The sequence below is a fragment of the Pseudoliparis swirei genome, chromosome 16 (genome assembly GCF_029220125.1).
Source record: "Pseudoliparis swirei isolate HS2019 ecotype Mariana Trench chromosome 16, NWPU_hadal_v1, whole genome shotgun sequence".
NCBI lineage: Eukaryota > Metazoa > Chordata > Actinopteri > Perciformes > Liparidae > Pseudoliparis > Pseudoliparis swirei.
In genome coordinates, this window is record NC_079403.1 from 19,761,169 (window position 1) to 19,777,218 (window position 16,050).

Sequence of the window (16,050 nt, forward strand, 5' to 3'; positions counted from 1 at the left end):
TTATTATTAGAATACAGATTTTTAAAAAGTGGTCAAAATTGATGCCTATATTCTCAGATGACATCACTGTGACATCATAAGCAAATGATCTTCCAAAGACAAAAATAAATTAGTTGATATCGTATATTGAACAATATAGTTTCCTGTAAGTTTGGAAATGTGATTATTTTGCTCTGGAACATTTTTCAAAACCTAGTTCGACAACCTCATGAATACATGAACACCAAGTTGAAATCAAGGTGGCTTTTCTTGGCGCACAAAAAGGTGATGTTGGCTGTTTACATCAAGCAGAGTGTGCTTGGCACTTCTAAAAGAGCGCTGAGGAATATCATAGTTTTAATGAGGGGTGAAAGTGTGTGTTTGGGTGAGTCCCGAACTTTCACCAGGCCATAATGAGACTCAGAGATAGGTCGAGGAAACACTTTGCTCCGAGAAGTTTGCTTAATTCCCCTTGTGCTCCGGATGTCATAACATGAATATATTGTGATTTTGATGAGGGTGTGAAGCAGTTGGTATACAATCAAGGCCTCTGGTAAGAAAGCAGAAAACAATGTGAGCCAGGTGGCTAAGTAACAGGAGGCATTCAAATTGGACTGGGGCGTTTGGACCCACGTGTATAGATACAAATTCCCTTGTTTTGGATATGAATTACAAAAAACACATTAATCATGTTTGTCATGAATAGGTTTTTTGGTGAATGAAGCATTGCACATCGTGAGATATTGTGCTCCAAAAGCAAAGGAGGTAATAGGCTTATTGAAGATGAGCTGGCTGTAGCAGCAGGGGCCGTTATCAAAAAACTGCGGTTAAGTCGGACAGTTTTCAGCTGCCTTTACAATTACACAGTAAAAAAATAAACAGTTACTTCCTGTATTCATATACATAATTACTTTTATGTTTGCCTGTGAAACTGCCGCTCGGTTTTATGTGTTCTTTAAATAAGTTTTATTATTATCCACCACACAAGATGTACGTTAAAATTAATCCTTCATTGCTTCCTTGGCTTTCACATGCGGGTTTCTCCACCCCAGCTCCAAAGGATGAGCACACACAGTGATATTTCGTAATATCCTTTATTAGACTGCAGACTCCTCTCTCGTGCCTCTATCCCACCTCATATATATGGCAGAGACACTCATAAGCTGATCCCCTGCAGCTGAGGCCAATTAGGCCTCTTCCCGGCACCTGTTCCCTGAGCCACTCCCCCACACCCCTCCGCGAGCGGGAGAGGAAGTCGGCCACGACCATCTGCGTCCCCGGCCTATGGATCACATTGAAATTAAAAGGCTGCAATTCCAGGTACCACCGAGTGATCTGGGCGTTAGTAGCCTTCATGCAGTGGAGCTAGTGATGGTGAGATGAAGCCTCATGAGGCATCGAACCACTTCAGCCAATTGGTTCGAGAAAGGGTTCATTTCTCGAAGCTTCATGTGCTCACGAAACCACCTACTGGCCAAGTGTATAATCACAGGCAGCTGTATCTGAACCACATAATGTGATGCATTGAATTGTTGTGTCTGTTATGGCTGTTGGGAATGACTATGAATTACAAAAATGTATGACCAAATAATTTCTGTACATAAATTATCAAATATGTGCATAATAAAATATTTTTGGAATGTATTCTGTGTGTGTACATTTCCCCAAAATGATGGTATCATATGATATGGCAGGTTGTGTAATAATGTTATTATGTCACTTTCGGAAAATGGCATGGGCTTAAGCAGGCAGAGGACAGTGAAAGTGCTTGTGGAACTAGGAAGAGGGGACTGATTATGCTTCTGTAACTTGGACAGTGATTTTTCATTTTTATTCAGAAATAACAGTTTCTCAACAGTTTTGGATTTTAAACGATTCCTTTTTTTTTGTTGACACAACCTCTCCGGCCTTTGAAAACACCGTTTCACAGGATACAGAAGATGCTGGTGTGCAAAAAAACGCAAGAGCAAGTCTATATATATTTTGATACAGGAATTTTTGCCTCTCCCAGTACTCCAGAGGGTTTTCCAAAGTGTTCCCACACAGGGGAAATCCTCCTCTTCCTAGCTGGCTCCATCTTATCACCTATCCTTCTCTCCTCACTCTCCTAACTCTCCAAACTCTCAACCAACAACCCACATTTTGAATGGCCTGAGGGATTTATATTGCTGTCAAACCTCCCGGCAAAATCTGAACCACTTCCCGAAGCAGTCACGTGGTACAGTCGGGCAGCGAGGCTTCGGACGTCATTATTTTTGGCTCCTCCCCTAAATGAAGCAAGCCTCGATACACGCTTCGAGGAAACGCCCCCTCCATTACCCGACACACGCTTCGAAGTGTCGGCACATCTCGTAACAACACTAAGTGGAGCTCTTGGACCAGAGCATGGTCCGAATAGAGGGTGAATGAGCGCCCCAGGAGATCGTAGCATAGGGAGTTGACCGCCCACCGGATGGCTAGGCACTCCTTCTCTACTGTGCTGTACCTAAAATAATAACCGTATCAGTTTAAATGACTAAACTTGATAGAAACTCTGAAAATGTAGATAGAAATTCTGAATATGGACCTGGTGACCAGCACAGTATAACTAATATAATTGACTATAATATTTTCCAGGTTGAATGTAATGGACTAAAAATAAAGCTTCCAAACAAGTTTAATTTAGGTTACCGATTAATTAAAAGGCTTGAGTCAAAGATGGCTACCTACTCCTCCTCGGCCGGTGCCCAGAGGAATTAATATTAATATGACTGACTCGAGTTGATTCATTTAGGCTGACATACACTACCGTTCAAAAGTTTGGGATCACTTAGAAATGTCCTTATTTTTCAAAGAAAAGCATTGTTTTTTTCAATGAAGATAACATTAAATCAATCAGAAATACACTCTATACATTGTTAATGTGGTAAATGACTATTCTAGGTGGAAACGTCTGGTTTCTAATGAAATATCTCCATAGGTGTATAGAGGCCCATTTCCATCAACTATCACTCCAGTGTTCTAATGGTACATTGTGTTTGCTAATCGCCTTAGAAGACTAATGGATGATGAGAAAACCCTTGAAAACCCTTGTGCAATTATGTTAGCACAGCTGAAAACAGTTATGCTGGAGATATAAGCTATACAACTGGCCTTCCTTTGAGCTAGTTGATTATCTGGAGCATCACATTTGTGGGTTCGATAAGACTCTCAAAATGGCCAGAAAAAAAGAAGTTTCATGTGAAACTCGCCAGTCTATTCTTGTTCTTAGAAATGAAGGCTATTCCATGCGAGAAATTGCAAAGAAACTGAAAATTTCCTCCAGCGGTGTGTGCTACTCCCTTCAGAGAACAGCACAAACGGGCTCTAACCAGAGCAGAAAGAGAAGTGGGAGGCCCCGGTGCACAACTCAGCAAGAAGACAAGTACATTAGAGTCTCTAGTTTGAGAAATAGACGCCTCACAGGTCCTCAACTGGCAGCTTCTTTAAATGGTACCCGCAAAACGCCAGTGTCAATGTCGACAGTGAAGAGGCGACTCCGGGATGCTGGCCTTCTAGGCAGAGTGGCAAAGAAAAAGCCATATCTGAGACTGGCCAATAAAAAGAAAAGATTGGTATGGGCAAAAGAACACAGGCATTGGACAGAGGAAGATTGGAAAAAGGTGTTATGGACAGATGAATCCAAGTTTGAGGTGTTTGGATCACACAGAAGAACATTTGTGAGACGCAGAACAGGTGAAAAGATGCTGGAAGAGTGCCTGACACCATCTGTCAAGCATGGTGGAGGTCATGTGATGGTCTGGGGCTGCTTTTGTGCTGGTAAAGTGGGAGATTTGTACCAGGTAAAAGGGATTTTAAATAAGGAAGGCTATCACTCCATTTTGCAACGCCATGCCATACCCTGTGGGCAGCGCTTGATTGGAGCCAATTTCCTCCTCCAACAGGACAATGACGCAAAGCACACCTCCATTGTGCAATAACTATTTAGGGAAGAAGCAGGCAGCTGGTATGCTGTCTGTAATGGAGTGGCCAGCACAGTCACCAGATCTCAACCCCATTGAGCTGTTGTGGGAGCAGCTTGACCGTATGGTCCGCAAGAAGTGCCCATCAAGCCAATCCAAATTGTGGCAGGTGCTTCAGGAAGCGTGGGGTGAAATTTCAACAGATTACCTCAACAAATTAACAGCTAGAATGCCAAAGGTCTGCAATGCTGTAATTGCTGCAAAAGGAGCATTCTTTGACGAAAGCAAAGTTTGAAGAAAAAAATTAATACTTCAAATACAAATCATTATTTCTAACCTTGTCAATGTCTTGACTATATTTTCTATACATTTTGCAACTCATTTGATAAATAAAAGTGAGTTTTCATGGAAAACACGAAATTGTCTGGGTGATCCCAAACTTTTGAACGGTAGTGTATACTTGATGACTCAGCCAGGTTTCAGTAAGACAACATAAATCAATGTGATTGTCTGATATTAAATAATTTACTAATACAGCTTTAGATGACAGATCTAATATTTAGGGGTCCACATTTAATTATTCTGTTGTGTTGCACTGCTAAAATAGTGGTGTTAACCTTTATGAGGTTATTTTGTGTGACTCTTCTGGTTACTTTTGATTTAATTAATTTAAGTGGCCGTGGGAGAGACAGTCTTTATAGAGTTATGGGTGGGTAACTGCTCGAATGGAAGTGCAGAGAAGGGTTGTACGACTACAACTCTGCTTCTGCTTCCTAACCTGAACTCTTCTCCATGTTTAGTTGTGTCTCTTGGAAAAGAAAGTAGACCAGTCCCAGACGACCTAAGGGGTTGGGATGGTTCATAAGGTAGCAGCAGATCACAAATGTATTTAGGCCCTAAACCATTCAGTGCTTTAAGATATCCTCCAGATATTATCCCCTGCTGGCTACTAATAAACAGCAATACATTGGTGCCCAAGCATGCCAGCTACTGTCAGGTTGGGCCCAAACAGTAGCATGCCAGCTACCACCAGGCTACACCAAGGCCCCAGCAGTAGCATGCCAGCGACACCAAGGCCCCAGCAGTGGCATGCATTGTTGCCAATCTGGTGTGGAGGTATGAATGTACCCTCTATCCTGATTGCTTGTTTGGTATATACGTGCATTTGTCTTGTTTAGTGTTGATGTTATGTGCTTCAATGATGTATTTGTGCACATACAAACTTCTTCTCCTCACCTACAAAGCCTTGATTGCTGATGGTCCATCATATCTTAAAGAGCTTGTAGTACCATATTTCCCCACTAGAGAGCTGCGCTCACTAAATGCGGGGCTACTTGTGGTTCCTAGAGTCTTAAAACATAGGATGGGAGCTAGAGCCTTCAGTTATCAAGCTCCTCTTTTATGGAACCAGCTTCCATCATCAGACCGGGAGGCAGACACAGTCACCTCATTTAAGAGTTGACTTAAGACGTTCCTCTGTAATAGCGCTTATAGTCAGGTTTGCCCTGGTCCAGCCCCTGGATATGCTGCTATAGGTTTATAAGCTGCTGGGGGACGTTTTAGGATTCACTGAGCACCTGTATCCTCTTCTTTACTTATGGATACATTTTCATCTCTCCATTGCACATTATTAACTCTGCTTTCTCTCTGGAGTCCTTGTGACTTCACGTTTCATAGGGTCCTGTGGAATGAGATAAATTACTATCGCTGTTAGTACATGGGAATTTGATGATCTGCTATAACTTCCCACTGATTATTAAAGAATATCTTCTATGGATTATTGTTTGGTGATTTACTATATTATTAAAGGATATCTCTCTGTAGATTGTTTGATAATATACTGTATTATTAAAGAATGTCTTTGTATTGGGAAATTTAGGAAGGACACTCTTTGTGTGAGGTTTGATTGTGTATTGGCCACACACACACATGCTTGTGTCTCTTAGGAAGTTATTTTTACTATAATTTGCCACTGTCCAGACATTCTTCCGCGGTTCTGCACTCGAAGACTTTTGAAACACAACAGTCCATTGGACCTGGCTGGGTCTGATGTCATGGCGCTGCTGATGCCCTGCCCACTCCTCTCTACCTCCATCTGTCTGATGGATCACGGAGGTCTGGATCGTGGAATATGCCTACTACTAACTATGCCATGGCCCTGTTGATGCTCTGCCCACTCCTCCTCTCTACCTCCATCTGCCTGATGGATCATGGAGGTCTGGATCATGGTCCATGCTTACTACCAACGATTCATACACTGTCATTTTCATTGAATGTGTTTTAAGTCTAATCTGTCCTTCTGTACACATTACATCTATTGCACCTGTCCATCTTGGAGAGGGATCCTCCTCTGTTGCTCTCCTGAATGTTTCTTCCCTTTATTCCTCATGAAGGGTTGTTTGGGAGTTTTTCTTGATCCATTGTGAAGTTCTGGGACAGGGATATCTATGTGTACAGATTGTAAAGCACTCAGACAAATTTGTGAAATTGGGCTATACAAATAAACTGAATTGAATTGAATTTTGTTAAGCCGCAAACGAGCTGCAGACACACTGAGTTCCTGTTTCCTTACGCGAAATAACGTGGCATTATATCGTTCATTTCTTCTTGTCTGTATTTGATGTAAACAAAGACAAATTCATTCTATACACAACATAAATAAACTCTATCCTACTTTAATACAGTCTTACGTACTTACGGTAGAAAAACTGTTTCCTGGTGCCTAATGCAGCTCGTTACCAAACACCTGCTGCTGTCATGACGTCATTTATTAACTTCTTCTTTGTGGCTCTTACAGTTACAGTCTGTCGATCGATGAAACATTTGTTGCATTTTCTGTCTGCCTTCAAAATATCTGGCCTTAGACAGCAGATGGAAATTAGCCTCTCTGGTTAACTCTGGCTCATTTACAGTTTTACTTTTAATTGGTGTGCCTGTAAAATAAACAATTACCAACCCAAAACTCAAAAGGCTGTCTGCACCACGGCCACTTAAATTAATTAAATCACAAGTAACCAGAAGAGGAGTTATACAAAATGATCTTATAAAAGTTACCACCAATGCAACAGAAAAGGAGACTTAAATGTGGACTCCTTCAGATCCGACATCTAAAGCTTAATCATATTGATTCATCTTGTCTTACTCATAATAATACTCACATTCCTCAAAGCAACGACCGAGTAGCAGACATTTTTTTACTCGAACTTTATTAAACGACAACTCGTTTGAAAGCCTTGTTCTTAAGGTGCGTTCACACCAAAAGCGAAACTATTTTTCGCGTCGCCCAAAACGCGTGAGTTTACTCGCTCGACCATTTGCTGTGTTCAAGCCATGAGCGTCTAGATGCTGCGCGAGGGGCGGGGCTTATCTCCATGTCTCGTCTCCGTAAAGACCGTTATCATCTCCGACATCCCACACACTAACGCCCTTGTCTTGTCTGTCTCTATACTTGAGAGACTCTCTCCGCATCGCTCTTCGAACTAAAAACCATGGACGTGATCAACTGGTCCCTAAACGCAATTGACACCATCTTCTCGACGAGAAGCTCAGGTTCGGGGGAACCTGCCTGTCCTGCTGGGACGAGTGTTGCTGGATACACGATGGACGCGTGGGGGAAGTGGCGTGTCTTGTGCCTAGCAGCCCTTTCCGTGGAGGACGTAGAAGACATCTACCTATTCGGAACGTTGATTACAGGATTTCTGCTGATTGGAGTTGGTGCTGCCCTGGCTTATCGGAAAATTAAGGAAACGGTGACAGCCGTTAAAAGCCCCCTAAGGCTGCCCGACATGATTGACGCGTTGGGCAGAGTTGTTGGCACTCAGACTGTGGCATTAAACCGTCAGAATGACAACATCGTGGAGAAGCTGATGGCTCTGCAAATGAAATTGGATCGATTTGAAATCCTATTGGGAAATGGGAGGAAAATGGAGGAATAGTAGGTGCGCAAAATTGAAATGCAGCTCCTGGAAGACCAAACAATCCCAATCTTATCTGCTTTCGGCTCCCTCTACCAGGACGGGCCTTGGCCAAGGCCGTGACTGGAACAACAACTCCCCCGAAGATCACTGAAGCGAGACTCTCTCTCATTCCCTTCCCCCTATCCACAGACACCTGTGGTTGTTTTTCTCCCCAGGACCCTTCAAGGCTATCTCCATGGCAACGACCATCTTGCGGTCTGGGATCTTTGTCTGTTGTGGACTGGGGGAGGACGATACACCAGGCCACTCACACACAACCAACACACTGAAATGCACTCACTACCCCCCCCCCCCCCCATCCCACGCCTTCGCCTGCTTTGCCCCCCCAGGGTGACAGGACGGGGTCTGTGTCCGTCGCTGTGACGGCTGACGGACCGGGCTGGCTGCTTGTCGGTGCTGGTTACCTTCTGCCCCCAATGGCGGGGCTATCGCCCAGTCTTTGGCTTACCTCCCCTCCCCCCCTTCCTACTCGTTGCAAGTCATGTCTAAGATGTATGTGCTTATGTGCAATGGTGTTTTTGTTTCTCCTGCTCCCACACTGTACCCCTCTAGGGGCATAGTCGGGGGGTTGCTTTTTCTTTTTCTCGCCTCTCTTCCCTCATGTTATGCTATAATTTTCATCCACCCTTTCCAAGATGGCGCCGCGGACGGCGCCTCGGTGTGCGATTCTTGCACCTTCCGCCAAAGAAAGTTCCTCGTTTGTTTGTGAAAACATTCTTGGCAATAAACCTGTTTCTGATTCTGATTCTGATTCTCATGTTTGGGTTCATGACATCATCCGTAGGCTCACACAGCTCGGTCACTTTCACCGATGAAGTTACTGTTACATCTGAAAGACTTCCGCTTCCAGTGCTACGAGAGCGGAACTCAAGAGCTGATTGGCCCGAGTTGCGAGATGACCGCCTCAAAGTTGAAATATTTTCAAAATTGTGCCACTGGAAACACGCCGCTGGAAACGCGTGGGCCGGGAAAATATTGCGTCTATCGCAGCCACACGCGTCTGTACGTTGACTTTTCATGGGATTCAGTCGCGCGAATAAATAGTTTCGCTTTTGGTGTGAACGCACCTTTAGTCTTTCCCATCCAACCTAGAAAACAATACCGCCAATCATATTTGTTCGTGTACCAGGTCCGTATTCTAAATCTATATCTTAATGTTCAGAGTTTTGAACAAGTTTAGTCCTTAAAACTGATAAGGTTATTATTGTACGTTATTTTAATAGTCATGTGGAAGACTAGAATAGCCTTAGTGCTGCGTTTATCTTATTAGGATTCAATTGGCCTCTGTCAGAAACCCATTCATTGCTTTAACCACACCCTCAACCTTGTTCTTATCCAGCATCACTGTAAATAATCTGTTAACTTTGATCAGGATGCAGACAAATGTGTAGTGACGAGGAACGTAATGCGGTGGTCTGACCAATCAGAGGCTGAGCTACAGGACGCTCTGCGTGTCGTCGACTGGGACATGATCCAATCCAGTTCCAGTGACGTCAGCGAGTTTGCTGAAGTAGCAATGAGCCTCATAGCAACGCTAACGGACACCATCGTCCCCACGGTAAAAGTTAGGGTCTTTCCTAATCAAAAGCCGTGGGTTGATAGATCCATCCGTGAAGCTGTGAACGCCCGTACTGCTGCCTATAACTCCGGTCTTGTATCCGCAACATGGACGAGTACAAGGCAGCGGTCTATGGACTGAGGAGGACGGTGAAGGAAGCCAAGAGGAGGTACCGAGACAGAGTGGAATCACAGATGGAGCAGCGCGACACCAGGCGCCTATGGCAGGGGCTACGGACTATTACAAACTACCAGAGCAGACCCCGCGCAATGGTGAGTGCCGACGCATCCCTAGCGGACGACCTGAACTCATTTTATGCACGGTTTGAGGCTAGCAACAACAGCGCTAGCTCGCCGGCTAACAACAACACCGTTAGCGTAGCCGAGGTGAGTTCTACCGCTGGGGATGAACACACACTCTCTGTGACCGAGCACAGTGTGAGGAGGGCTCTGTTGAGGGTGAACACCAGGAAAGCTGCAGGTCCAGATGGCATATCTGGGCGAGTACTGAAGACCTGTGCTAACCAGCTAGCTCCAGTGTTCACCACAATATTCAACCTCTACCTGGCTGAGTCCGTGGTCCCCGCCTGCTTCAAGAGATCCACTATTGTCCCTGTGCCCAAGAATGCTTCTCCAGCATGTATGAATGACTACCGACCGGTGGCCCTCACCTCGGTGGTCATGAAATGCTTTGAGAGGCTGATAAAGGACTACATCTGCGCCTTCCTCCCTTCCTCCATGGACCCGCTGCAGTTTGCTTATCGCCCAAACAGATCCACGGATGATGCTGTCTCCCAGGTACTGCACACCACACTCTCTCATCTGGACAGCCAGAGGGGGCTATGTGAGACTGCTGTTCATTGATTATAGTTCAGCTTTCAACACCATAGTCCCCTCCAGACTGGCCGGCAAGCTGACTGAGCTGGGACTGAACACCCCCTGTGTGCTTGGATCCTGGACTTCCTGACCGCCAGGCCACAGGTGGTCAGGGTGGGCAGACACACCTCCAAATCCCTCACCCTGAACACAGGATCCCCAGGGTTGCGTCCTCAGCCCCTACTGTACTCCCTGTACACACATGACTGTGTGGCCAGGTTCAGCTCAACACCATCATCAAGTTTGCGGATGACACAGTGGTGGTGGGCCTGATCTCCGACAACGACGAGAAGGCCTACCTGGAGGAAGTTGCTGATCTGTCACTCTGGTGCCAGGACAACAGCCTCATCATGAATGTCACCAAAACTAAGGAGCTGATTGTGGACTTTAGGAGGGCACAACAACAGAGGACGTACTCACCACTGGGGATTAACGGGACTACTGTGGAGAGGGTGAGCGGTATAAATACCTGGGAGTCCACATCACCGAGGATCTGACATGGTCAACAAACACAGACACTCTGGTGAGAAAGGCAAGGCAGCGCCTCTACCACCTCAGGCAGCTGAGGAAATTTAAAGTTTCCCAGAGGATCCTTCAGTCCTTCTACTCTGGAGCTGTAGAGGCGTCCTGACAGGAAGCATCACAGCCTGGTTTGGCAACTGCTCCGCTCAGGACAGGAAGGCTCTGCAGAGAGTAGTGCGTTCGGCTGAACGCACTATTGGAACTACACTCCCACCCTGCAGGACTTGTACACCAGGAGGTGCAGAACCAGAGCCGGCAGGATCATGAAGGATCCTCACCACCCCAACAACAGACTGTTTCAGCTGCTGCGGTCAGGCAGGCGCCTCCGTAGTCACGCTGCAAGAACAGAGAGACTGAGACGGAGTTTCTTTCCTCAGGCCATCAGGATTGTGAACTCCGACCTCACCAGGACCCCCACATAGACCCACACAACTGCCCCTCTTAGGCACACACACACACACACACACACACACACACTTACTGTAAATATTGTGTTGTTTTTTATTTGTAAATAGTGTGTACTTGTTGCCCTTGCACATTCCTGCTGAGCATTGCCACTTTCATTTCACTGCACACCCTGTGTGTGTATGTGACAAATAAAACATCTTGAATCTTGAATCTTGAAACACATGTTACTTCTGGACAAAACTGTAAATGTGGCCATAGGCTGTGTACAAGAAGTTAACATTGTCACCATATCCCGCATTGAACCACAATTTTGAAGCTTTGAATTAAGCATTTTGGGCGTCGCTATTTTGTTTTTGTGGAACCAAAAGTGACACGAGAGGGTGGAACCAAGTTCAACCAAATGCTGAATTAGACATGTAAGATGACCAAAATATTACAATTAACTTTCATGAAATGGAAACAGTGAAAATGTCAGAATTCAAAGATGAAAAAAAGGTACAACACACAAACTGGACAACGTCATACTAGTTACCCGTCAGTCCCATGGTAGCCACGCCTTAAACATACCCGATCCATTTAACTCTGTGGGAAATGATTAAATGAACATTTTATGCTACATTGAAGAAGACTTTAAACTATAGACTCATGTTTAAAATGAGTACTGACATAATTCGAATAAGAAGGGTAATTTTTTCATAGACTTAACAATCTGATGATTTTTTTAAAACAAATGAGTCAACCTCCGAATGCCCATAATTAACAAATGCAAGTTTAAGGCCCGTCTGCACTTTTAAGAAATGGAGGGTGCTATCTGGTGGCCAGATCACAAATCTAATTACAATCAGAGATGCATAAATGTGGTTATGTGTAAATAAATGTGAAATTACAAATGAAAATGGATCATTTGGGTATGTGTAAAGCCCTCTGAGGCAAATTTGTAATAAGTGATTCTGGGCTATACAAAATAAAGTGAATTAAATTAAGTCCATTGCTCAATAGCAACAAAGAAATAGTGGTGGAGTCTGATATCATTTGTTTGTATTCCCCTAGAATTCTTGTGAAGTGAGCCAAATATTCAAGTGATCTCTCACTTAACCTGGCATTTCTACAAAGTCAGTGTTACGGCCTCTCTCGGTTGCCTAGAGGTACACAGGCCGTAACATAAAAATAAGATATACAGCTAAGGGGGGAACAAAGGAGGCGAACATTAAGGTGAAACACTTACACCAATCAGGAATATTTATTCGCAGAGTTAAGGCTTAACAAAAGGTAAAGTAAAACAGAAGCAAAAAGGCATCAGGGTCTCCAACGCCAACACAATAAAACAAAACCCCAATGCTAACTAGAAAATAAAGTTCACACTGAACTACCAGAGTGAAATGAGAAACAATACTGAGCTCCCTGTCCTACCACAAAAGAGGAGAAAAGAGACACAGCAAAAATGTCAGAACCCCTCCTAAGCTTGACCCAAACATACACAAATGGTGGCCTACACTTAGGCACCATGCCACAGAATGGTCACAGCTCAGAGGTGAAGAGAGACTGAGGCACTTGATCTGGGGGTATATATGTCCCGCCCACTGATTCCATGACGTCTCTCAAGTGGTGGTGCTCCAGGCGTGCCAGACCTGAAACAGATAACTCCACCCTCTTCTGGGAAGAGGGCTTTCTAAGTCAGGGGATGTAACAGGCAGTCATGCCATTCAATTTATCAATGAAAAAAACTAAACTCCCTTCCCCTTTCTCTGGAGGCCACGATAAACACAGCACCGCTGATAGCCACAGAGGTAGCTTTTGCTTCTTCCAGCTGGTACCTTCTAAAGTTTTTTTCTTTTCTTCTAAGGGTTGAATGCCGGCTTATGTGCATCAAATGATGTCCTCGGTATTAAAGTGCGAGAGGATATTAATCAAGAGGAACAAGCTGCCTCTCACATCTGCTTTGAGTTTAGAGTGGAGCTGGCAGCTCTCTTTACCTGAATGTCTGTCACTGTCAGTCCTCTGGAGGTCTGACATCACCCCACCAACACCAACGCATCCAAACAAGATATATTTAGCATAAAGAGCTGTGCATTCAGATCTCAGTCCATTTAATTACATCCTTCAAGATGACAAGTGCCTGTTAAGAGTTTCTAGTCAAGAGAAAAAATTGACAAACCATAAAATGAAAAGAAGCTTTTATTTTTTGATTCTGTGTCTTGTAGCCGGCACCTGGCCTTCTTTCTTGGGGAAAACTGAAGCACATAGAAGGGGTGTTAAACCTGTCCCTGCTCTACAACCAACTCTGAATAATTTGCCTATTAAGTTTCATGCAGACTCTCAACTTTACTAAAATCAGATAATGAGCCGTACCTAGGTTTCTTGCTTATCAAAGGTACACTGTGTTATAACGAATGCTCAAATTAATTTGATCCTCTCCAAATCCCGAAGATTTCAAGGCTGTCACATGGCAACTCGAAGCTTCAGCTCCCTCCACAGATGTTTTACGGGATTGAAGTCCAGAGACTGACCCGGCCCATAATTGAGCCACTCCTTTGTTGCTTTGGCCGTAGGCTTTGGGTCATTGTCGCAATAAAAGACTCATCCACGTCCCATTTTCTCTGTCCCGGCTGAGGAAGGTAGGATGTCGGCCCAGATTTCACTGTGCATGGCCCCTTCCATCTTCCCCTCAATGTAATGAGATTGTCCTGTCCCTTCAGCAGAAAAAGACCCCCAAAGAATAATGTTTCCACCTCAATGCTTGTGATTGGAGAATAGCAGGCACGTGCACAGACATTTTGGGGGGCAGGTGCTCAAACCAAAAAAAAGGTACCCATCGGCAAAATGATTTTTCTATTGATCACTGTAACTTGAAGTTAAGTAATCGGTTGCTAGCAACACCTGAACACATTGTGTCTTGAGAAGACATGAGAGCGGAACAAAAGGACATTTTCTCTATTAACATTACAATTTGTTTTTATTTACAAAATGATAGGAGCGAAAAATGCCATATAATAAACAACTTTACTTTTCACCCTCTGCAATGCTCATACAAGATTGATCTTTGTAAAACTGGAACAGACAAAACAATGAGATACATACCACATAAAACAATGTGGCACAAGGATAGCATGACACAGAGAGCTAGCATTGAATTCTTGTGACATTTATAAAATGAATTAATAAATTCAACATACTGGGAGGAGGCGGAGGGAGGTATCGAAACACATTTGGGGGGTATTGATGACAGAGAGAGTGAGTTTTATTCTTAAATACTTATTAATGAAGAACAAATGTGTCTCCAGCAGGGCATTTTTCTCATCCAGGGCAAAAGAGCAGGTGCTTGAGCACCAATAGAGGTCTATCTGTGCACATGCCTGAAGAATAGTAATGCCTACAAGGTCCAGTAGAGTCTAGCACAAAATGTCAGGGGACACCGAGAGCAGCTACATAATTAGCGCCATAAGAAGGGATTGAGAGAAGCAAAAAAACTCGAGAGTTGTTAATTCCTGGATGTAAAATGAAATATCTTGATAACTGCTTCATTTCACAGGATGTAACTTGGTGGATTAAAACAAGTTAGCCCAGTTATCGGACTCATAAAGAGACAGTTTTGGAATTAACCATTTATTTGAAAAGTTCGAACAGTCAGCTACATTATTTTGTGTGGGTCCTGGGAATCTAAGTATGACTTGTATATGTTTGCTCTGTATTGATGACCTGTCCCCAGGAAAAATACTGAACTCCAGACTAAATGTGGCATTTTATTTGCAAGCTTAAGTCAGTATGTGATAACTCTTACTCTTTCACAAAGTTCAATGAAAAGAAGCAGGAGATTTAATTGTCTTGACAAGAGTCTTAGGAAGTCTTCTTTAGACGAAGACATTTACAGATACATTAAATCTGTATTCTCCCTGAACATTTTCCTGTGAAAATAATGGCTTTAAATATCTTAGCTGTCAGACCAGTTCAGCAGACAGCCCAAGTCTACCACAGCAATATGCCAGAGGCCATTTTGGGTGTCACTGAGGCCGTTTTGTATGTCTCATTTTGACAGAGTTTTAATATATCACCCTGCTGTGTAATCTATCTCGTCTGTCCACTCTAATAGTGTCTCCGATTGCTGGAGATCATAACCCTACCATGAGCTTGACCTGGCCAGCTGGCTGAAGACAGTGCCCCCACTGGGTATGGAGGATCCAGGACCACTGCCACACTGCAAAGGTGTACACAGCCAGAGTATGGGAAGCGTGAATGATTAATTCAATCAGCACCGCTCACCAGATTTCCTGGGATTAAAAATAGAATTATTAATTCCAGGCTCATTTAATGTAAATTCTAATTAATTAAAACGGTATATCATTCAGCAAATAATTGGATCTCAATCATCTGTGTAATGAGAGGCGTTTGATTAATCTGCTGGGGGAAAAAAACATCCGAAAGTGATCAGACCTGTTTTTTTTCTATCATTTCTTTCCGAGTAGATGGAGTTCGCTCAGAATTGAATAAATGCCTGTGAATTAGGAAGGAACCCAAGCAAATGTTTTGGATATAGAGATAGACGAGATATGGCTGTGAACGGGTTTTCATCCCTATCTATGCTGTGTCACTAATGCAAGGGAGCGTGAGCAGAGATAATATATATCCCAAACTTAAAGGCTTATTGTGCAGTGAGGTAGAAGTGTCGTTGACTCAAGGGCCCCTCCGAAGTGGAGGAACGTGAGCAGGAGGAGGTGGAAGGAGACAATGCTCGACCTTAGCTGGGGCATGAGCCTGTGGGAATCAGTCATTCCTCATATCATTTATTCTATTCA

General features: G+C 43.9%; 1 protein-coding gene across 1 annotated transcript; it reads left to right on the forward strand.

The window, feature by feature from the left end:
* Positions 1-9,619: 9,619 nt before the first annotated feature.
* On the forward strand, positions 9,620-10,386 carry LOC130206479 (uncharacterized). Its single transcript, XM_056434486.1, has 2 exons — positions 9,620-10,252; positions 10,355-10,386. Exons 1-2 carry the CDS (start codon positions 9,650-9,652, stop codon positions 10,373-10,375), a joined length of 624 nt encoding a protein of 207 aa, XP_056290461.1. The 5' UTR covers positions 9,620-9,649; the 3' UTR covers positions 10,376-10,386.
* Positions 10,387-16,050: the final 5,664 nt, after the last annotated feature.